The sequence below is a fragment of the Wasmannia auropunctata genome, unplaced genomic scaffold, assembly GCF_000956235.1.
Source record: "Wasmannia auropunctata unplaced genomic scaffold, wasmannia.A_1.0 LD336022.1, whole genome shotgun sequence".
NCBI lineage: Eukaryota > Metazoa > Arthropoda > Insecta > Hymenoptera > Formicidae > Wasmannia > Wasmannia auropunctata.
Window position 1 is genome coordinate 179,236 of NW_012026868.1, and position 23,135 is coordinate 202,370.

At 43.1% G+C, this 23,135-nt stretch overlaps 1 protein-coding gene across 1 annotated transcript; it reads right to left on the bottom strand.

Moving 5' to 3' along the window:
- Positions 1 to 730: 730 nt before the first annotated feature.
- Positions 731 to 14,995, bottom strand: LOC105453051. Its single transcript, XM_011694723.1, has 3 exons — positions 12,671 to 14,995; positions 4,817 to 5,013; positions 731 to 2,564 (listed from the first exon to the last, which is right to left on the bottom strand). The coding sequence occupies exons 1-3, from the start codon at positions 13,674 to 13,676 to the stop codon at positions 2,316 to 2,318; spliced, it is 1,452 nt and encodes a 483-aa protein (XP_011693025.1). The 5' UTR covers positions 13,677 to 14,995; the 3' UTR covers positions 731 to 2,315.
- Positions 14,996 to 23,135: the final 8,140 nt, after the last annotated feature.

A 23,135-nucleotide genomic window follows, 5' to 3' on the forward strand; every position in this document is an offset into this window, starting at 1 on the left:
TGCGCGTTGCCGAAATAAAGGACGCCAGGCGCTGCAGGCGCCTATGGCCCCACACCGTAAAGCGAGACAGGTGCAACCACACGACGAGGACGCAACGCACAAATATGATAACGGCGAACGAGCTGCCCCGCCAGGTAAGTGTGTTAGTGCCGTCTCCACTATATATATTTTATAATTAGCCGCGGGCCCTCTCCTCGATAAATCAGCGCGCCGCCCAGGCTTAAGACTTAATTAAAAATTTAGTCAAAAACCAATTAGCAGCCACGACGGATTAACATATTTCTAATTATCTGGCGGACACTTTCGGCCGCCTTATCGACTACTTGCCATATATGAAGCCGACCTGTCGATGACTGTGCGATACATACGATCGCGCCGGGGCAAATCTTCCGCGCGTGTATTTTCTCTCTCTCCCCCCCTCTCTCTCTCTCTCTCTCTCTCCGCCCGGCTTTTAATATGATGCCTTATTTGAGAAGCTCGATCAATATTGCATCGATTGTATTATTTGCAAATTAGTTAACTGCGTAAAATTTGGATTGGTAAAGTCGATTTTTTACTAATAATTTTCAGGAACTTTTCAAGGAAATTGCTTTTCATGCATTTCTTGTTAACTTTAAGAGCTTAAAAAATATAGCAAAATTTTTATTCTATAGCGCAGTCTATCTATATTCAATATATTCCGTACAATAGAATGTTTCACCGAGGATGGAAAGATCGACGGGAAGAAACGTAAATACTGAAATCTTTTATTTCGCTATAATGTACTTCCATGGATAAATTATCATCTTACATTTATACAAGGCGCATAGGTACGTCTAGAACCACGCCACATTCGTAACGTTAGCTTTTTTTTTTACTGTCTATGATCGATTCCGTCTCCCTCGATTCACAATCGACACAAGTTTATATATAATTTACACTTGCCTTGCACTTGCCTTCTTGTCTTCTTGCATAGAAAAAAAAATTCAACAAGTCTGAAAGATATTGAGATTAGGTGAGCTATGAACTGTGCACTTGCCGATTAGGAATAAATGGTCCTTTATTTGTGGCAGCTATCAAAAACATTACCGATGTCCCTAATGCAACTCTTAAAAATTTCATGATTGACACTTATAGAAAAAAAAATTTCTCTAGATATAAATGAATAAATTCATTTTTTTTAATATAAGGAATTACTTTCGGGGAACGACTGTTACATTTGGTTTCGACGCTTGGTTGACCCTTTCTCTTTTAATGCTCTCAGACTCGGAATTGTTTAAACGTACCTCGCACATTCACGTCGCTGCATTCTCTCTCTCGACCGGTCCACATTAAAAACACATCCGTGAAACGAACGTTTGCTAGGGTCCAGCGCGGTTCAAATCGCTAACTCTCGAACGCTCGTTCCTCGCGGTTCCTCTTCTTGGAGGGTAATCGAAGCGTCCTGTACACGTGTGTATATACATACGTACACCCATAGTTACCGTACGAACGCGTATCTATTTACACTATGTACACTCGTGCTTTCTCTTGAGATCAAAGTTTCGCGCCGATATACATCGTACTTCATCGTCCCGAGAAAATTATCGCGACGATGCTTCTTCGAGCTACAGGTCCTCCCGAACCGACCGAGCCTCGGACTTAACGTATTGAAACTCAGATTATCTGTACCTCTCTGGAGATAAGAACGTCCGGATTAACGTGCGAGTATCGGCCATTGCGTAGCCCGCTCCTAGCCAATTTTGACTTCCAACGCTAAGTGGTGGATCCCAATATCCTCGGTACCGGTAGAAGATTGGACAATTAAACTCGGGCGGAAGGTGAACTAATAAATAAGAGCGGTCGAGAACTTTCAGGCAATTCTCCCTCTTCGCGTGAAAGAAAGATCACTTAAAATCCGTTTTGCGAATTTATTGCTGATTATTTTATTAGGCTTCTTTTGATCTTTCGATTTCTCCGGAATCTTGAGCTCTAAAATTTTTAGCTCTTAATCCCTTGAATCTCCGATTCGCAATTTTTCTCTTTAGCTTTTAGATCTTCGAGCTCTTAGGTTTTTCGATCACTATAGCTTCGTAGATCCTCGCTTTCTCCAGTTCCTAATTGTCAGATCGTTCTTCGTAATGGCCTCTTCAGATTAATGCGCGAGTATCGTCCGGAGTTTGGATTCTCTCTCGGATTCTCGAATATACGCACAGGTTTCAGTATCCATGAATTCTTGACAATTCATAGATTCTGCGATTCATCGGATCCCCAATTTGTAAGCAAACAGGATCTTCAGACGATGACATCAAGAATGATTTCGAATTACACGCGTATTACATCTTGGTATGCCATTATTAAGGTCGGTGCCCAGGCGGCCCCATAAACATGGCCGCCGCCGTAGCCGCGGCATGGGTGTGCCTCGCCATGGCAGCTGCAATGAAGGGAGGCACTCCTGGGGTACCGGGCGGGCCCACCCCGGAGAACATTAGCCCCGATCCGAAACTGGGGTGCAGCAGGGGCCTCGCGGATAGTCTTAACTTCTCTATTTCCGCCTCCTGAAGCCGCTTCGCCTTGGCTCGTCGGTTTTGAAACCAGATCTTCACCTGGAACATTACAGTGTTCTCGATTAGGGCGATAACGAACGAACTGACGCTATAAAAATGTCCGTCCACTTATCGCTTCTTCATTAATTCCTCGAGTATCCCTCGGGCGACGATACCTTAGCTTGAGATGTAACATAATACAGGCTTTAAACATTTTTATAATGTCGGTGGCAATATAAAGTCTGTTCAGAGAGAGAATCGATGGTAGTTTAAAATAGAATACAAGTCAAGTCAAACGAGTTAAGATTTTTATTACGCTAATTACGACAATTATCGCAACGTTTTTTGTAGCAGCAAAATTAATCAGTAATATTTGAGAACGAATCCTTTATCTACGCCATTCGCCAAGTCGTTAAAAATAACACCGAATAACGTAAGAAATATCATAGATTCTATACCGTCGTGTTGCATTATACCGCGCGACACGCCTGCAAACATTACATAAGTGCCATTATTGGTCGACGTCGCGTTTAACACATCAGCGGCTGGAGATTTACAATCGGCAAATAGCACATTCAAACCACGCGAGCTACTGCGAACCTACCTGAGGACCTGCGATTTAATAAAATTATGCAGTAATCTATTAATTAACGCGCGTCGCGACGTCGAGAACGTGCATGGCCGGGAACAAATAAAGATTTTCTGCGTAAAACACGCGCGAGCCATTTAGCAACGTCATTAGACAAAACGGCCGGCGGAACGTCCAGCTTCCAGCAGGAAATTATCGACGTATCGAGAAGTCCCCCCGACGTCATAAGACAGCGACACGCCTAACGCTCGAGTTTATACGCGCAGACGTGCCGGGTCAACACTAAATCGCGTTTAATTGTTATTTGCACAGTCGCTCGCAAATCGCGTCGTTTGCGCAGCTGCTGTTCTGAATTGACGTCTAATTTGCGGCACTTTCGGCACGAGGACGGGAGTAGACAGGTACTTCAAAATCGTTCCGCGTCGATGGAGCTTTTAACGAACGTTTATTTTCGGCAATATGCATGAATAGGATAATTACTGTGCACTCAGACGTTCTCTAGAAAACATTTAAAAATATCATTAAAATGTTTTAGAAAACGTTCCAATTTTAACAGATATTCTCAAATTACTCGCGACAACTCGTGCATGCAAGTATGAACTTACGTAACCAATCTTTACTTGGTATAAACCGTCAAAAGCTAAAGACTTCGGTTAAATTAAACGTAAGACTGAAAAAAAAACCGGAATGTAACATCAAAATTGGTAATATATTTCTGCATAGCGTGAATTAATGAATTAAAATTAATTATCGCGGATAAGCATTTATAATAAATGCGAAAAGAGTATTAACCGTTTATGTCTTCTTCTTGCCTTTATAAAATAATCATGATAAGTTACTTGGTGTGATCATAGGGATGGATATCGCGCCACGGCGCGAGTGTCACGATTTGAATTGTGGACATACCTCTTTGTCCGAGGTGAATAATGAGAGAGAAGAGAGCGCGATCGAAGGAACGGTTTGGCGGCTTAAACGACACGAGGAGATGGCGGGGTAATCGTAGCTTATCTAAGCAAATGAATGTGCGACGTAGCTTCATTTCCAGACTGATGCATTGTAACGAATGCGCAAAGTGTATCTTAGCACGCTAACCGGCGCGATAATAGCCTACTCTGTTACATACGTGGCATAAAGAATCACGACAGTCCGAACGGAGACGAGCGCAGAGACGACGGTCTGTGTGTAATAATAATTAATTATTAGCAATAATATTCGCGAAAGATAATTTTGCAATTAACCGTTAACTCGAGCGTAAAGGTGTAATGTATAAATATTTATTTGCGACACGAAAGCAGCGCCTTTCGCTTTAAAAGCACGCTAATATCTCTCATTAGTTTATCATCGCGCAATAAAATATAAAAAGATTTAATCCTCACAATTTTTATTAACGCGCTCGTTAATCGAAGAATGCCCCACGTTTGCTTCAACATCAGTTTTAAAACTGTGTAATATTTCTTCTTTTTCAATTCAATTTATGTTATATTTATCGTATAACAAGTATAATAAATATGTTTTCCCATGAAATTTTATGTTAAATACGATCGATCTGTTCCAATTTACTACTCTCTTACAAATAGCCTCAAATAAAATTCATGATTATTCATCTATTTCTTAGCGCACATCCTGAACATGTTTCGCTCCAGGGATTATTACGTAAAATGAGGCTTTTTTTCAATTCTAAGAGAGCTAATTGCTCGCATGTCGACCGCGTCCGGCGTCTCACCTGCGTTTCCGTGAGGTGAAGAGACGACGAGAACTCCGCTCTTTCGGCTATCGTTAGGTACTGTTTTTCGCGAAACTTTTTCTCGAGCGATAACAGCTGCTGCGTCGTGAACGGCGTTCTCGGCTTCCGGTTCGGCTTATGCTTTCGGAGGGTGCATCTGACCGGGCCTGGTCCGGGTCCCGGTAATCTCAAGTCTCCTGAAACCAAAGAGAAGACATGCGCTCCGATTAGGACTTTCCATTTCTTCGCGTAAATAATTTTAATACACAAATAAATTGACCTGTTAAGCGAGCTTTAATTCACTTCAGAAAAAATGCAACACTGAAGTGGACATTACTAAAAAAAAAAGTTTATTTAGAGAGCCGGTTTTCAGTGAAAAGCGTAAGGTCAATCCCGCTCTCGTTTAAAATTGCGGTTCGAACCGCTATTCCTCTTTGAAAAAGAGACGAGATGGGGATTAAAGTAGCATTACTCCGCTACTCTCTGCTATCTGCTATCATTAGAGAGAGAGACAGAGATACATTAATAGTGATATTCGCGGACATTTGTATCTGTACTATTAAATACGCCAAGTCTCCACCATCTTCCGTGCACTCATCAAATGATAATTAACCTCGCATGTGCAACGTTAGCCGTTAATTTACGAGCACGCGGCGACGTGTCTCGGCAAGAGACGCGGTTTTCATAGGTTTCGCATATGATGAAGCGATTACCGCGGGTCTCGCGGTACGTACGGAGACGGAGGGACGGCGCGCAAATTAAATCATAAAAAAGAAATCGCGCTCGCGAATGCTCGACGAACGGCGCCTAATTATCGACCAATCATCCCGGTCTCCGTGCATCCGGCGCTTGTGATTATCATCGACCGTCGTTGTTTACGATCGGCTCATGTGCATGCAATTAGTTGGTATAAACTGCGTAAAGTTTTGCCACCTCTCCAACGGTAGCGCGATTACGCCCGACAGCATTCGCGCACCTTGTCATTCGTTCGTAAATCCATTTTAAGCTGACCACTTCGTTAAAATTCACTTGAAAATAAAGGACGAAGAGTGTAACCGTATCCTGTACGTAAGTAAAAGTATATATATATACGTGTAGCGAGGGCTTACGATAACGTGCTATACGAATGTTGTTTCCTTTTTTTTTCCTTTTAGACCGCGATAATTAATATCCGACGTTATAGAGATACGCGTATTTTAAAAGCGACGCACAAGAGACCAAATGAAGTATTGACATCTCGTAAAAATCGCGATCGGGCTTGCCGATAACTCTTCTTAGCGCCCGCGGGCGCTATTCTACAATTAGACATATTATTTCCCTATAACACACGCCGCACTATCTCGCGCCGCATTCAAAATAAGCGACTCGTGTGAGAGGAAGAGTAATTGATATCTCGTGATGGTAGCGCACGTCCCTATACGTCGGCCAGATGCGAACGTTACATCGATCGCGCGACTTTGTGCCGGTTACGCCGGTGCTGGCGCACCATGCCGATGAAAAAGGTCCTCTCGACATCTCCAAGCACGACGAAACGATGACGATTTCGCGACGCGGCGAGGAGGGCGCGCTCGGCGTGGATTCCGAGCACTAATTAACGTTCGGCCGGAGTACAAAAAAGGCATCGGGCCGCCGCCGCGGCATTGTCGACCGGATCACGTCGGGACACACCGGTGTATCGCGTCTTCCATTCTCGTTGCACCGCCAGTTCCCCAGTTTCGCGTGTCGCCCGGGGGAAGCCTTGGCGGGTTCACGCACGTATAACCGATCAATATGTTCTCCCGGGAGGCTAATTAATTTCTGCAAATTAAATACCTATCCGGACGAATCAAGCGGTCACGGATCTACCCCGCCGCCACTTTCTTTCGCCGTTTTGAGAACGGTCGTACATGTGGGTCGTGGACAGCGCGATCTTTTTGCCAAATGCATCACTAATTAGTAATTACACGTTACTGCCATTCGGTGACTTTTTTTTATTCTCGTATTAACATAACGGTGCTGGGAATTTGTGCTGCCTTGCATCAGCTTGCGAGCTAATGGATTATTAATGCGGTTAACACTCGAGTTACAATGTTATTTGCCTGTCTTAGAGGATAGACGGTTCTAACGCGAGTGAAGTGACCGCGATACGCGCGCGCGCGCACGCGTTCGAGATTGCAAAAGGAAATGCGCAAGAAAGACGCCTGGCGAATCCGCGCCGTAGCCTGGACAATCTGTCGTTACGTGTCGATGTCGCATCCATTCACGCGGGTAATATAGCGATTTCATGTCGCTCGTCGAAGTTAGCCATGCCGCGCACGTAACCGATCAATATGTTCTTCTTGACTGCTAATTAATTTCTGTTAATTACCCGACCGCTCTGAAACACGCACGCGAACGCGGCTACATAGCCGTAACGGCCGTTGTCACGCTGATAGGTATAGGCACACAATCCGCTCGCCTTCCATGTAAACTTTTCGGTTTAGCGAAAAGCGCGACGATTAAAAGATTGATCCGGATCGTCGTTCGTTCTAATGTCGTACGGCATTAAATGAGCCCAATTAAAGAGAGGCTTCGTGTGTGGCTGAACCGTAAATTGCTGTACGCACGAAAACCACGAGTTTTAAACTGAGATATTAATATTTAATTATATCGGATTATAATGAAGTGCACGTTATATCAGGCTGTAACGTAAAACTTGAAATTTATTCTATAGGATTATTACAATAAATTCAGATATTAATTGCGTGCACGGGCGTGCTTGAGCGTATGTACAATACTCGCGAATATTTTTACGAGATGCGAGATCCCCAGAAGGTAATTGCAATTCCTTACGCGACCGTCTCGCCCTACTTTCATCAACGGATACCGAGTTTTCGGGGATGTTGAAGAGGGACGCGTTAGCCGGGCAGACGGGCGTCGCGTCGGACCGCTGGAACGGCCGAGGCGGGTAATTACGTCCATGGAATGATGAATCGTCCGAAATATTTTGTAGAACATCATTGGACGCGGGGCGGGCGTCGTTAATTCATTCCTGCGCGCGCAATCCAGATAAATGCGTGCGGGCAGCGGCGTTCGACCGTTATAAATGACGTCCGTATTCATAATTTTCGTAAGCCGCCGCCCAGCGACGGGCCCCGGGATTATCGGCTGTATTACGAGCCCCGTATCGCACCCCCTCCGGAATAACTGTCGGTGGTGAACGGTTAATGGAAATGGGCTAATAAGCTTTTCACTGTCTAATTTTTCAGAAATAACTTTTGTATAGGAGATATGATATTTTAATTTTTAAGGTATATGTATAGGTGCGTGTATATTATTTTATATACGTGGAGAGAATTTCCTTTTAAAAATCCTAAAAATTATATTAATCGTGAGATAACATAGTATTTCGTAAATTTTATGTTTCTTTGTTTTTTTACTGTGTACTACAATAAATTTATTGTATATATTTAAAAAAATAGTGAAAACTGCATAAAATTCGTCAAAAATATGTTGTCCCACGATTAACATGATTTTCAGATTAAATTTTAAAATAAAAATCTCTTCGTGTATATAGGTATACATATATATATATATATATATATATATATATATATATATATTTGTTTTAAATTAAAATATCATATTTTTTGCACAAAGGTAAAAATATAAAACGACGTATCTATTTTACTGCGAAAATAATTAAAGGACATCTTGATGAATCTGGATTATTCGTTATATAATTTCTTCTCATTAAATCCATAGAAGACTTTTAAGTGGGATATAAATCGTTGCGTTTAACTTAATTCAGAACAATATTTTCAAAGTTTATCTTATCTTTCCCAAAATATCACTTTTATTGCGAAAATGCTTAATACTTCGCGGGAAAAATTGTTACAATTAGCTTCAAATTTCTCTGTGAAATAATGTACGATCTACGTCTAGACGCAATTGATTGTACAATGAGTAAATGTTGACTCGCGTCATTCGGAGCTTCTTATCGAAAGTACCGAGAGAGGACTAACAAAAGACGTGGTAATTAACCGAGTTCTCTGTAAGTGAACAATCATCTTCGGGCAAAAGCGACACACTGTCGGGACTGCGATAATCGCGACTGCAATATAGGTGGCGTCGTATACCGTCAAAGCTGCTTCGGCTTCCGTTCTTAAGTGCTGATATAATTGGTGTCGCGTACCAATAGCGGAAAGAAAACGAGGGGGATACAAATCGTAAGAAGTACGCGGGGCGGGCCGGTGGGGCGAACGGTTTGTCGTTATCGTTTCGCAAAAAGCTTCGCCGAGCGACGTCGTACAGGAAGCTGAATGCACGCTACACCAAATTTAACAGGCCACTTTAACAAGAGCAGTTTTTACCGGGCTCCTCTTGAATGCATTATGGATGTCGTGAGTTATATATGACTTTATCATGTCGAACTGTTCGCGATCCCGGTTGGAGTCGGCGCGTCGGACCGATCATCGCATTCTCAGCTTTTCGTTTTCTGTTCGGCAGCGTAAACAGCGTGGAAAACAAGATACGGGAAAATAAGCGCGTATATTATATTTGCACTTACGCATTCTCATCAACTTCGCTATTGTATATATCTTTCTGTTGTCCCTCCCCCTCGATTTACCGTCAATACCGCTTTACGTCGAGCGTTATATTTTGAGCCGGATTTTATTACGGTTGACACAAATGATGTAAATGCGTTTTATTCAATTATGCCACTTTGAGAGATACAGGGGTCCGTGTGCAGCAGTCGGCTTTTATGCGTTCCCATTAGTTACGGGAGATCGCGTGTCTTTCCAATATTCTCTCGTTCTCCGGTTACCATTCACGCCGCTTTACATCGAGTGTTATAAGCGTTACTTTCAATTATGCCACTTTAAAAGATAAAGCAATGCACGTAGCAGGTAATCTACTTCTGTACGTTTATATTGGTTTTACACTCGCGTGTTTTCTTAAAATATTCTCCCTTTTCCAATTTCACTACAAATGTATTACTGCGTTAATTGTTTAATTACGTATTTGAAAAATAAAGACAATTGCTGCGTAAATTTTTCCAAATCCTAATAATTTTGTTTTGCCGCAGGATTAATTTTATTGTTCACGCGCAATTATGAACAAACTTTAAAGATATTATCCGCAATTACATTGCAGTAAAATATATCGCAATAGGTAGTCTTTCAAAGATATCTGTAAAACGATCACGATTCATTCTTCGAAGACGATTCTTTCGCCGTTCCTCGTTAAATGTCCTAGCGGTAAATAATGTCGCGGATCTCGAAGTTCCTGCGAGCGAAATTATATCCACGCGTAACGAGGAACTCGCGCCGTTTCCGAGAAAGAAATCTCTAAAACCATTACGGGACTCCCGTAAGCGAGCATAAAAGTTGACGCCGCGAATAGCGAGGCCAGGTTATACGAGGAGGAGCACTCTCGTCCTTTTGCAGCCTCGCGAGTACCCCGGGCACTCGAGGCGGAGTACCTCGAGGAGTGCCACAATGTACGATTAACCCATTGCGCGGAGCAGAGGTGTCGGTTACACCTTAATGAGGTATTACTTTAATTGTCCATTAGGAATGGACTCAATGTGTAGTAAGGTTCACGAAGTTCTTTACTCACACGAGCAACACGAGTCTTTGCACTTCAACACGTCCCTTTCTCCATTAGAAGAATCTTCCACTCGCTTAGACGAATGGCAATGACTACGAATCGTGGAAGGAACCTACGCGTGCATTGTCATCGCGATCGATATATCACATTTCGATCGTAAAAATCCCGACATTCCTAGATTGACTTAAGCACTTTGTCATGCTTTCTTTTCGCGTCAAAGAAATATAACTCAGTCAAACAAAGTATATATCTGTTCAATTCGTATCTTGTTTACAGCAATTTTCTGCGCGCTAATCTGCGCGAGATAAGAGAGAGCGAGCGGGCGAGGAGCGGTCGGTAATTAATAAATCGCAACTAATTCTCTCGTTTAAGTCGTCGTAAATTATTTATCAGCGAAGTGTTTCCAAGCAGTAGCGACGTCTAATTATCGCGACGTGGAGCCGCCACGGCTTTCCTTCTCGATTTATTAGCCAATTACAATCCATACATCCGCCACCGGTCATGAAACAAGATCTGTATCTCCGTACGGTTCTGATCACTTTTGTACCTGTCCCGAGAATCGCGCGCTGCTGCGCCCCGCTTGCTCTCTCTTTCGCGGTTTCTCCTTCCTCATTAGGCAATTATCGAGTTTTATCTGCGCGCGCCCGATTTTTCGCTCGCGTCACCCCGCTGGTCACTTCTGCCTCCATCACACCAGAGGCGATGGAAAACACATCCCGTCGTCGCCTTTGTAAGCGCCGATCGCGCGTCCTAATAGCCTAGATCGCGAAGCCCGACGCGCCGATCGTATACGTTTCAGAGAACCAATCGCGATCCGTAACACGCGGGGCTCGAGTTCCGCGTTGTGACGTTTGTGAAAAGATCGACGAAGTAATCGAGTTTACAACCCTGTGCGGAACATTGACATTGACATTGAGTTAGAAAGAAAATTGCGGCTCTACTTGGTTGCGCGTATAAAGTACACTCGATAAGTGAACGACGTTAACTCTTATAGTTCTTGGAACTAACGGCTAACCTATGCCTATAATAATTCTACGTCCACAGATACTGTTGAACGGCATTAAAAAGCATTTAACAGTATTGCCGTACAAAATAAAAATCGAAGAGGAGATGAATTTTGTATGGTGACAAAAAGGCAACGTATAATAATTTCTTAAATAATTAATTAAATAATTGACTACAAAAGCTATTCTATTAATTACGAAAGCTATCAATTAATTTTATTTAATTAAATCAATAATAATAAATTTACATCCAATATTTCCGCCGAAAAAAATGTATTCCATTATTTATTGGTCCGTAAAGAAACGCAATAAATTTGAAATTATGGCTGTCATGTATTCGACCGTTCGTTTAAATTAATAACACAAAATCCGTGTATAAGTTCTATCTTAAATTCACACAATTACGAAAGTGAGAGATTATGGAATATAGACTTATGTACTGAAGAATGCAACAAATCATTTTAATCAACGATTTAATCGAGCTGCGGACTGAATTGATATTGGCACGAATATCTATGTCTTCAGTTTAATGATTGCGATAAATTTAAACATGATATGTGTTCGTCGAAAATATAAATATTTATCTCTCGGATTTGCATCACATTTAAGGTCTGTCATTAGTCTTGTTATGCCCGTTAAATCTTTCCGCTCGAGAAGAAATCGTCAGGGCAAAGATATCGTGTCGATCGTGATGGTAGTTTTTTTTTAAGGCCTTAGCTTTAAGCTTCGATCGAGATGAAGGTAAACCGGAGTACGAGTGAATTCTTTGGCACGTAAGACCGATAATGCCCGCCTACTCGCGTGATCCATGGCACTAATGCAGAGCGTTATGAGTCTGCGTGTCATGCATTAACGGTTGCATTAAGAGTTTGCGTTTTCCATCTGATCGCCGACATTGTATCCGGCAGGATCGTAAGCTAAAAGGCAAACACAGCGAAACTACCCCTTGTCTGCGCGTAGATTTCTTATTTAAAATTTTCAGGCGCGACTTATTTTCAGAGAATATTCTTTCGCGGATAATTATTACGATATTAAACTATGATTACGATATGATTAAGTTGAAAGACTTAAAGACGATAACTTTAATTATCGGCATTATTCATATCTTTTGAGAGAAATTCATTTGACAAAGTCTTTAATGCAGAAATCATAAAATATTAATGTGTGTGTTGACATGGAAGTGTAAATTTTACGTTTGTTTATTAATACGTAACATGAAATTTCATACATTCTAAAATACGATAGTCGATCTTAAGCACGATACTCGTGTTAGTTTTACCGTTTGGACTGGTGGGCCCGCCGTGCGGCGTGTAAAGATGTCCATGAGGATTGTGCGGATGCGGAGGTGGGGGCAGCCACGCGAACCCCGCCAGAGAATGCGGAAATCCCGCGGGGTTCCAGCCGGGAGCGCCGGGTGCCCCGGCGAGATACGGCGGGCCCTGCGAGGGCCTTTGCACTCCGGGATGAATCGGCTGAGGCACTACCGGGCTGGATTTCTCCTCCTTCTCCTGGCTGCTCTCCAGGTCCCTCTCCAGCTCGCAGTCCGAGTCCATCACATTTAGATCCTCGGACTGGCCGACGCTTCTTATCTCGTGGTCCTCGAGATCTAGATGATCCGTCGTGCGGTCTCCCTCCAGCGAGCGATTCGCCTCGGAATCGCTACGATCGTCGAGGATCTCTCGTCTGCTCGCGGGCGAGATGGATCTAGGATTGGTGATCCTGTCGATCCTTTCGTCGTCCTCCTGTATACGCTCCTGTTCTCGTTGGATCATCGTTTCGCTCGGCGAATTGGTCGTCAGTCGGTCTCTTGGCATTTCCTGGTCTATTCTGATAGGCGACGACGACTTGTCGTGGCTCGTCCTAGAAAAATCCTTCACCGTAAGCATTTCCTGTCGAGCAGGCGGGTGATCTTGCTCCAATCTGTTCGGGTGATGATGATGGTGATGATTGCCGAAGCCGGCGAGACCGTGAGGACTCAATCTGGCGAGTAGTTCTCGACTCTGAAGTCTCTGCTGCTCAATCAGAAGCTCTCGATACCTCGCCTCCATCTCGATATTCTTTTCGGCGTCCATTCTGTCATCGTTGTCTCGCCTGGACGCGAAGGTGCCGCCGCTGATGGCACTTTTCTTCGTGCCGCTCAGCAAGGCGTCGACGCTGAAGCTGATCTTGCCGCTTCGCGGCTTCAGATTCGAAGATGCTGACGTCGGAGTAGCCATGTCGACGTCCTCGCATAGGCGATCGCTGCCAGAACCTGGGCCCGTCACCACGCCTTCGCCGTTACTCATGCCGGACCTAACCTGTGTCTCAAGTTCTCGCGTCTCAATCTCAAAATACGACTTACTAATCTATCAAACTAAACGTGACAGTCATCCGAAGATGCAAATAAGAAGATCGGTCGGTCGCTTTCTTAATTCCATGTTGGATAGTGTGCCCAATGTCCGTTACACTGCGATTCCTAACGAAACTCCGAATAAGTAGCGTCGCACCTTAAAGTGTCAGCTAACAGTCGTTGCATTAGCTTCTCACGGACGTCCGTTAATGGACGATAGATGTGATACGTTGGCGCGACCGAGCCGCAGGGCATTTTCAAGTGGCGATCAGTCACATCGCGAACGAATTCCTGAACGAAACCCGCTAACGTCGAGGAGACTCTCCAAGGCGCGCACAGCCCGCCACCTTAATAAGTTTCGCGCTCCGTTATTCTTGGAATCCGCCGCATCGCCGCGGAATGACCCAGCCGACACGAGCGGATTCCCCCATTAGAGTCAGAAGAGTGTTCTTAAGGTATCAACATGATGACCCAACTCTTCTTACCTGCTTAACTTTTATACCTTTCGCATCCTTGCCGATCCTCTTGCTGATATTCTCATACGGCAATCCTCTTTTCGTGACACTTTATGATCCTTTCTCTCAGACAGCGTTTAACGGATCTGTATAAAAACATTTGAACGAAGCGCGCAGAATAGAATCTACGCTGTATAATACTCTCTTTGCGAGAGCCGATGTGTCGTGGATGAACCTTACATTGACAGCTTCCGCTGTCATGATACGTGCCAAATATCTACGAACGATTATTCTAATTTCGTCGTGTGTCTCGCTAATATTCTAAAAGACTCTCCAGAATTGCGTTTGTCTCGTTCTAAACTCAGATTCTTCTTCATGACATCATACACTTGGATGTTTATTTCACCGTCAGGTTACAAACATGTCAATGTTCGCGTATCGACGTACAGGATCTTCGGGAACATAGCACGGAAAAATATTAATTTTCAATGACAACAAAGTCCGTTGACGTCATCGACGCGGTCGTCCACGCGTTCTGATTGAGCGTAGGCATCGATACACGATCTCTCCTTCAACGCATCTGGGTTTTGGTCGAGGCACTCGGTTTCTTCGTGCACCAACAACGCGGCCTCTCGCGACCTAGACGGTTCACCAAGACGGTCGAGCGCGTACTCCAGCTTGGGTCGCGCGACGACGGTGAAGACACAAGGTGGGAGTGCGGTGGTCGCCCCGCGAAAAGAAATGTCGGTGGTGGAGTACAAATGTAATCGGTTGTAATCTGTGTAATCTGCCGCGTGGTGACCGCCACTGCCGCGGAAACGGCACTGATTACCAGCTCGGCTGCACTCGCGGCGGAGAGCCCTGCCGGGGGGCTTTCCATTCTCCCTCTTTCTCCTTCTCTCTCTCTTTCTCTCTATCTCTCTTTTCTCGTTCTCGACGTCGCGGTGCTACCGCCGGGTGCGCGCCGCCCCCGCAACGCTAGCAAAACCGGTACCGTAGCCTGGGCTCGACCAATACGCGCCAGCCGACGCACATCTCGGGCGTTTCGAGAATGGGCGTTCTTCGTGGTCGGACGTGGACCAATAGCGGACAACGAGGTGGATCGAAACCCGTAGGGGAAATCCCCTTCTTCCGGTTCTCCGGGACCGCCAGATGGAGCTGGCTGCATCGTCCGATGCCGGAGAGTGCCTCGAGGTGGTGGAGAACGCGGATGGTCGATGGAACGTGGCTGTAGCGGTGGTGGTGGTAGTGATAGTGGTAGTGGTAGTGGTGATGGTGGTGGAACGCGGTGGGACCGAGCGGAACGTGACGACTCCTAATTGTCTAATTCCCGGGCGCGCAATGCGCGAATTGATTGGCAATACGGGTGCACGTGGCTGTGTGCACGAGCGCATGGCTGGGAGGGCAAGCATCCCTCTCGCGTTCGCCCGTACGTGTACGCAAACCGCGCGGCACCTCGTTTCTGCTCTTGTGAGAGCGAGCGATGGCTGATCTAGGATTTATATCATCGGTGATGCGCGATCCCGTCGCTGATATTTAATTATCGGCGGGATTGCGGCATGTGCGTGCTGGAACACGTGACTGGATTTTTCCTCTGACAATCTGGTTTTTGATTGACTGTTTACACTCAAATTTGTGCTTGTAAATAAAAAGAAGAATTGATTTCGGTAACATGTCGTACATGAGATAAACACTTTTCTAGCAATGCTAAGTTAAATATTTATTTTCAGAATGACAAATAAATTATATTTTGTAGAAATAAGTATTTTATCTCAATTGATATTTCCTTCTTTAGATTATTTTACGAAATAGGCTATAATTCTTTCCAAGATATATCTTTAACTATTAAAATTTTTAAATAATTTCTGATATTTTAGCTTTCTTCAAAATACTTTCAATAATTTTACAAAAATTTTCTCATATTGTACTATCGCGATATGCATATTGTTACAAGAATAATTAAATATATGAGTAAAATTAAACAAATATTTACACTCTTTACAAGAATGTTCCACTGATAGGAGGGATGGATTGGAGCGTTCATAATACCGACATATTGAATCTTCGATCTAAAAGAAGGGAGCGCATCGATACAGCGAGGGTGGGGAAGCGCCTGCAGTAAGCCAAGCACACACGCGTGCGTTCTTCTCGCGAGGAAAGAGATATACCAGAAGGCGGGAGCAAGCAGAAAGGGAGAATTGAGCCGTCAAGCATAGGGTTTTTGCCGTTCGCCAGTCACGAACAGGACTGAGGAGACCTCGAGCTACGTACGCGCCGTTGTCTTCTACTTTACGACGCTCTCATTCGAGTTCGTCGTGTTAATGTGTTAAAAACAAACATTTGATTAAAGACCAAGATAGCGAGGCATTAAAGTAGAATTAACTTTTTGCACAACTCCACGAGAAATCCATGCAAAATTTTTTCATATAAATGTAATTAAACATTGTAATGAGTCAAGATGGCTGAGACTTACGGAACCAATTAATATTTAACTAAGATATAGTTCTTTCTTTGATATTTCTCCTAAACTTTTTTAGATACGTAATAGATTTAGTGTACAGAAATTATTTTATGACTATAAAATCGTCTGCTAAACTTAGTATAGAAACTAATAATGATGATGATGTAATTAGAAACATTAATTGTTTCGTACAAAACTGAAAGAGTAAGAGATTTTTCAAACAAACAGATTTGTAAATTTTATTGCAGCATTGCTCATTATACTTTGAAAAATCCTTCATAATTATTTTAATGGTCCAACAAAATTATTTTCAGATCCGTTTTTATCTAAAAATAAAAATTTCAGCGAGGGTGGTCAAAATCGTTCTTTTCCTGCGATATGGTATGTATCCAAGGTCTTAGATATTCTAAACAAGATACATTCAACACAATCGCGACAATACCGCTCGTAATCAGCTCTAGGATGATAATCCGACATCGACGGAAAATAATATAGTGATCCAATGTCCTGATCCCCGGCGTGTCCCATAGGGCAAACTAACTTCGAAGAAAAACTTATTTTAGTGACAATGGTCAAGCCGATTAACCTTTGGAGGATTGCAAGACGTTCGCAGTGTCACATTTTACATCCGATTATATGTTAAACATATATATACCTATTTTTTTCTTAGAGCGAATTTTAAGAAAAAACTCTGTGGTCCTAAAGGTTAATAAAAGGAAAATTTCATCACAGTCGATCGAGTGCATTCATAAGGTTGATTTTTCAGCAGTGTTGTTGCGCTGATGTCACGACGCTTCAGTAATTCCTGGCGATTCTTCTCGTTCTGGACGGATTATGTTACGAACGTTACATATAAAAATATATAATAGAGGGGAGGGGGGTTGAAGGCGATGTGAAATAGAATCTCGGAATCAATTAAGACGAAATGTATTTTTTTTTTCTTAAAACAGCGCATATATCTGGGGTATATACCCTGCATGTTTGTAATCGATAGCTTAAGTAAAATGCTGAACTTTTGTTAACCACCAAACACCGTGACGAGTAGAATGCACGAACGTTTGCTCGCGAACCCTGCATTCGCAGGAGGGGATGTTCCAAGCGCTCCCCGCGATTTGCACATTAACGGGGAATAAACGACGCCGAAATACAACGCGGACGCGCGATCGCCATAATAGGAGCACCGAGTAGTCTATTAAGCGTCCTCAAAACCAGTTAGTGAGTCGGCAATCCAGTTTAGGTACAAAATGGCTGTCGTTTAGCGAGGATTAATGGTCTCGGGAGTGCCCCGGGGCAGCATAATGGGGCAGATGCGTTCTGGATGAGGGGGAACAACCCTCTCTGATCTCTCCTCCCCGCCATTTATATCTCGACAACCTCCGCGCGCTACCCTGCCTCCTCGTGCCTTACCCCACCCCTCCCTTCCCTGTGGCCTCGTTATGTACACCTATCTGACTACAGGCTCCATTATGCCCTTTTTGTGTGATGCTCCACGTACGCCGGATAAATACGCGATATCTGTGCACCTACATACCGACACTTCGAAATTACAGCCTGCGACATTACACGAGCAGCAGGAAATTGTGTGTACCTATCTCTTTCTATTTTACGAATTAAAAATTAAAGTACATGAAAGATTTTCATCTCGCATATAAATAGATTGTATAACGTTACAAATTTTTACGAATAAATCACTTTGTAAGGCTCGAGTCGTGACATAAATTTAGTGTATTTTTAAATTTATATATACGATCATAATGCAAATAACTTCTCTTCTTTGGAGTGTTGGATCATCGTTTATATCTTTTAGCAATTTTCTTACGCAATATACGTTCCAGACAACGGAAATAGCGATGCGCAATAATATCAACGCTAAATTATGCATGCTCTGTCAAGAGTTAATTATCGCTTTATCTCGATTGTGCCACGTCATTTGCTGTCTGAGTACCCCTGGACACCTCGTGTACAGTTTCCATAATCTCGTCTGAACTTACGCAGCCTCCGAGGGGCGGCACGCACGTCCACGTTTCGCGCGCGCACGTGCGTTTGTCGGGTGCCACGCACACGACGTACGCTCAAGCCGAGGATTCGAGCCCCGTATTTGGGCGCCCGAAGCGCCGTTTAGTTTGGCGTTTCATGGTCGGCTGACTCCCCTCGCCGTCTACCAACGCCGCGGTCCGTGTCGTTTCGGTGCTCCTGAGAGAGCCGTAAGTACTCGTTTTGAAATCGGCTCCAGGACGCGCGCGTGTGTGCGCGCGAACGGGTATATATGTGAGCATGAGATGCGCACGCGCGTGTATGTGTACGGGAATCGAATCTCAGCTTTTGTCGAGGCCGCCCTAGAGACGGCGTTGACAGAGATTTAGGGAGTGCAGTTAATGTGGAATTAGCTGCCACGGAAGTGGCGATGCCGCGGCCGTATTATGCCATCACCTGCCGAGGGAAAGACGCTCGGCCATTTTTCGCGGGCCTAATAAGGCGGCACTAATGCCCTCTCGTCGCTTTCTCGCTCTCGCGGGACCTTTAATACGTTGTATTAATGCCGGAATCGTCGTAAAAGAAAATATTTGCTCCGCGATGTGAAAGTGAATCCACGAATCGACGTGGAAACAAATTTACAAAGCGCAGCAGCAGAAAGCGTCATCGGAGCTCGAATTCCACGTAAAATTGTGTTATAGTTGCCGTTATAGGCGTCATAAACATTTTCATTTTATTAGGCTATATATCTTACTAGATTATTAAGGATACATTTTTCAAGAACGCATCATGTACATATTCAGATATCCGGAAACTCGTAAAGAAAATAAGTAGTGTTGCAAGATTAATAGTGAGATTTTTTTCGAAAAGTGGCTAACTACATGTGATTTAAAGGTATTCCAACATCTAATAAGTTTTACTGTTTTCTCAAAATTTTTCCTAAGACAATATTCAATTTTATTAAAACATCATTCTAAAAAAATTAATGTTTTGTCTGATATACATCGCCGCAAAGGCTAAATTTGACAATAAATCTTTTCTGTCGTCCGGTATATTTTTAGAAAATAACGTTTTATGTAATAGAGATAAAAAGATCCGAAGGTAAAAGCCGTAACAAATAGGTCGCTCGACAGACAAATTTGAGAACTCGATTTGGGCATCTAAAATGAAGTCGATTTCAGAAAAGACACCGACACACAAGTTTATCCTGATCAACGGTTTATCTCGTCCTAATCTTGTTTGCAGGATGAACCAGGTCGTACCTGAACTATTTGAGTATCTAAATATTATTTCAGATCCATGAGACACAAAATATGTGAGCTCTATCTTTCCTTCTACGGAATATTGTTTGCGCTCACGGAAGAGCCTTATTATTCTTTGCGTTTCTAAGTTAATAGATTGCTTCGTCGTATATCCTTGCTGTCAAATTTAAAATATTTATTCTGGTCGAAATAAGCGTAAAGATAATCTCTTTATACTTATTTCAGGTAGAAAAATATTTAAATAAAAATATATACTTGATGTTTAGCGTAGCATTAATAACACAAATGTAGCGTAGCATTAAAAACACAAATAACACAATATTAATTATATCTTATGTATTTTACAGTCGCGTGACTTACAAACAGTTAAATCAGAATAAAGGGAGAAATTATTGGAAACTCAATTGATTGTCGATGTTTGTAGAAAGCATTGTGAGTCTACTGTGCTGTTTAAACGGATATTGCTTCCTTTTTAATGTAGGCGCGATGCAAATTTCGGACTTTCAGCCGTTTCGAGGTCCACAGGAAAATATTCGGTTTTGGCACCTGCAAATCGTTAGTGTGACAAATATTCGCATTCTGATGGATCATCTGCAGTAACTGTATTCAGAAAAAAGTTTTGGAATACTATTAAACAACAATGACCGCTTCTTCTTTTAAAATTGGTCAAAGTATTTCGTGAAGCGAGCCATTTACGACATATTTTGAATAATGAAATATTTTTATTAATTCAATTTATTCATCCTTTTCTCTCTCTCTCTCTCTCTCTCTCTCTCTCTTTCGCTTCCCTTTTTAATTTTTTAAATAAATACGTAATATACGTAATAGAATTATACCAATAATTTAATCGTTTAAAAAAAATATAAATAATAAAGAAAGAGGGGACGCTAAAATTTTGCATATCTGTTGATAGAATTATAAATGTCCATCTTTGCAAACAAAATTGTCTGACAGTATTTTGCCCTTAGATAAAATCAGGAACGTGAGAAGTCGGTATTCATAAAGACAGTCATAAAGACGAGTCGGAAAAATTGCTAATAAATTTCAATTTGCCTCGTGCCGAATTTCCATTCACGCCAACGTATATCTAAACATGGGATCGTAAAGCGCTTGACAAGACCGCGTACTTAAAGTGTTTGATGCATCAAATTTACCCCTGATGGAACCGGGAGGGATGACACGAAAAAAAGATCGTCACGCGGACTTGGTCATCGACCATAAGGGGATGATTTGTTACCGGTCGTTGTCCCCCAGCATCCAATATAGCGCGCTTCATCGTCAAAAAGTGCACCAATGTTGATGCAGCCGAGAGACAGAGAAAGAGGAAGAAAGAAAGAGAGAGATAGGTGCGAAAGAAATAGAAAAGAGAGTGGGATTCTCTCGATAGTTATCCATCGGATGCACGGGGTGTTCGCATTGAATTACCCTTGCGACCGAAGGAAGGAACCAGATGCATCGTCGTGGCTAACGCACCGCGACGGCCTTCCCATTATGTTTGTTTATTTATTATTAATAGGAAATTCATAACAATCACATAATAGAACCCGCGTGTAAAAGGGGCTGCGCTCCGTGGCGAGCATATCGTCACGCTTGGCGCGTCTCTCATATATAGTAAACGCTTTTTCCGGAGTAGTTTCTCCAGGGGCTCAGCGATAGCACATGGAGCGGGACAAAAGCTTTATCTATCGTCGTAGCAAATGAGCTCGATCTATTCCATTGTTTCTTTTTATTAATAATAATAATAATAATTCTTTAAAAGATTTGGTTAAAATTTTCATTAATTTTATTTAAAAAATTATTTCCCTACGCCGTTAAAGAAATTTCGAATTAATTGTATTTTGTCATGTTGTGATATTTTAGCTAAAAGCCGAAAAAAACTATCATACTTATGATAAAGCATATCTGTTTACGTAAAAAATTTTTTTTCTGTACACTTGTACACATTCACTTCGAAACTTTCACTTCTCGGGTTTATCTTATTTATCTCCTTAATATCGTCAGCATACACATTCAACGAGATATTTAAACTTGAAACGAAATGAAGACATCGAATCATCGGGAAATGTACTCAGAAGTCCCGTGCGTTTTCGAAATGAAAAGAGAGCGGCTCGTTGGTCGCGCCGACGCCGCGGCCGGCGCGCATACGCGCCCGCGCGGACGAAAGCGCGCGCTCGATGCTTGGGAACGAAAAATAAAATAGAGGGAATCGGAAGAGAGAAACGTAAAAAAAAAAAACGCTCGTTCGCAGCGCGAAAATAGGAGAGAAAGGTATATCGAAAAATGGCGCGAGACTCCGGTGCGGGGTAGCGGCGCGGTGATAGAAGGGTGGCCGGCGATTTTGCGCGTTTTCCCTCCACCTATGGCCGTCGCTCTTCCGACCGATGCCCTCCCACCCCTTCCCCTTCAACCTCTCCCCCTATTTCCCACCTCTCAAAAGTCCCCTCGTCCTCTACCTCCTCCTCCTCCTCCTCCTCCTCCTCCCGTCCAGCCGCCCCTTCTGCCACCGTGTTGATGTGAACTCAAGGGTGCAAATTCTCGCTCGTTCGAAATTCAGGACAGGAAATTAGACGGGCGTCTCCCTCCCATAGAAATACCCGCGAAGCGTGAGAGATATGAGGATGGTACGGCGGGGGGGCGCATCCCTCCTCCCCCTCCCCGACCCCTCCCGCGCCGCTGTATGGCGTATCGTGGTAACCATCCCTCACCTCCGTCCCGCAACCCCCATCTTGACTGCCTTCGCATATAAACGCGGGCGCACACGCAGGCATGACATGAATGCCGCTCCGGATAAGTGCCTGATATAATAAGGATGCGATGGCTTTTGCGGCTTTACGTGCCGCTCGCTCGCGGAGCTATCGTCTTGTCATGCCGCTATCGAAACTGCATGCCCGAAAGGGGTGAGAGAGTTGCGCGACGCTGCATTTACTTGGACTAGAAGGGTCTAGTTTCCTAGATGGCTTCGCGTTGATCGGGCTAATTATCTCAACTGTGATTTTATTGAATTGACGTTTTGTAATATCACGTTGAATATTAAGATATGTACAGAATAACTTGTAAATATTTATAAAAAAAATATATTGTTCGTTGAATTTTTTTATCTTAATAAAATTTAGTTTTTAAGTTTAAGTAAGTCCAAATTTTTTATGTCTTAATTATATAATTAAATGTTGTAAATCAATTTAATAAAAGAGATAAATCAGGTGTTAAATAATTTGAAGTAAAATTATACTTGGATTTTAATATTAATGATAAAAAAGCACTTA

Excerpts from the sequence above, each read along its gene's own strand:
- LOC105453051 (XM_011694723.1), bottom strand. The coding sequence starts at position 13,676 with ATGAGTAACGGCGAAGGCGTGGTGACGGGCCCAGGTTCTGGCAGCGAT. Across the intron at positions 5,014-12,670 it reads CGGGCCCACCAGTCCAAACG|GAGACTTGAGATTACCGGGA; the intron begins GTAAAACTAACA and ends CTTTGGTTTCAG. Across the intron at positions 2,565-4,816 it reads TTCACCTCACGGAAACGCAG|GTGAAGATCTGGTTTCAAAA; the intron begins GTGAGACGCCGG and ends GTAATGTTCCAG.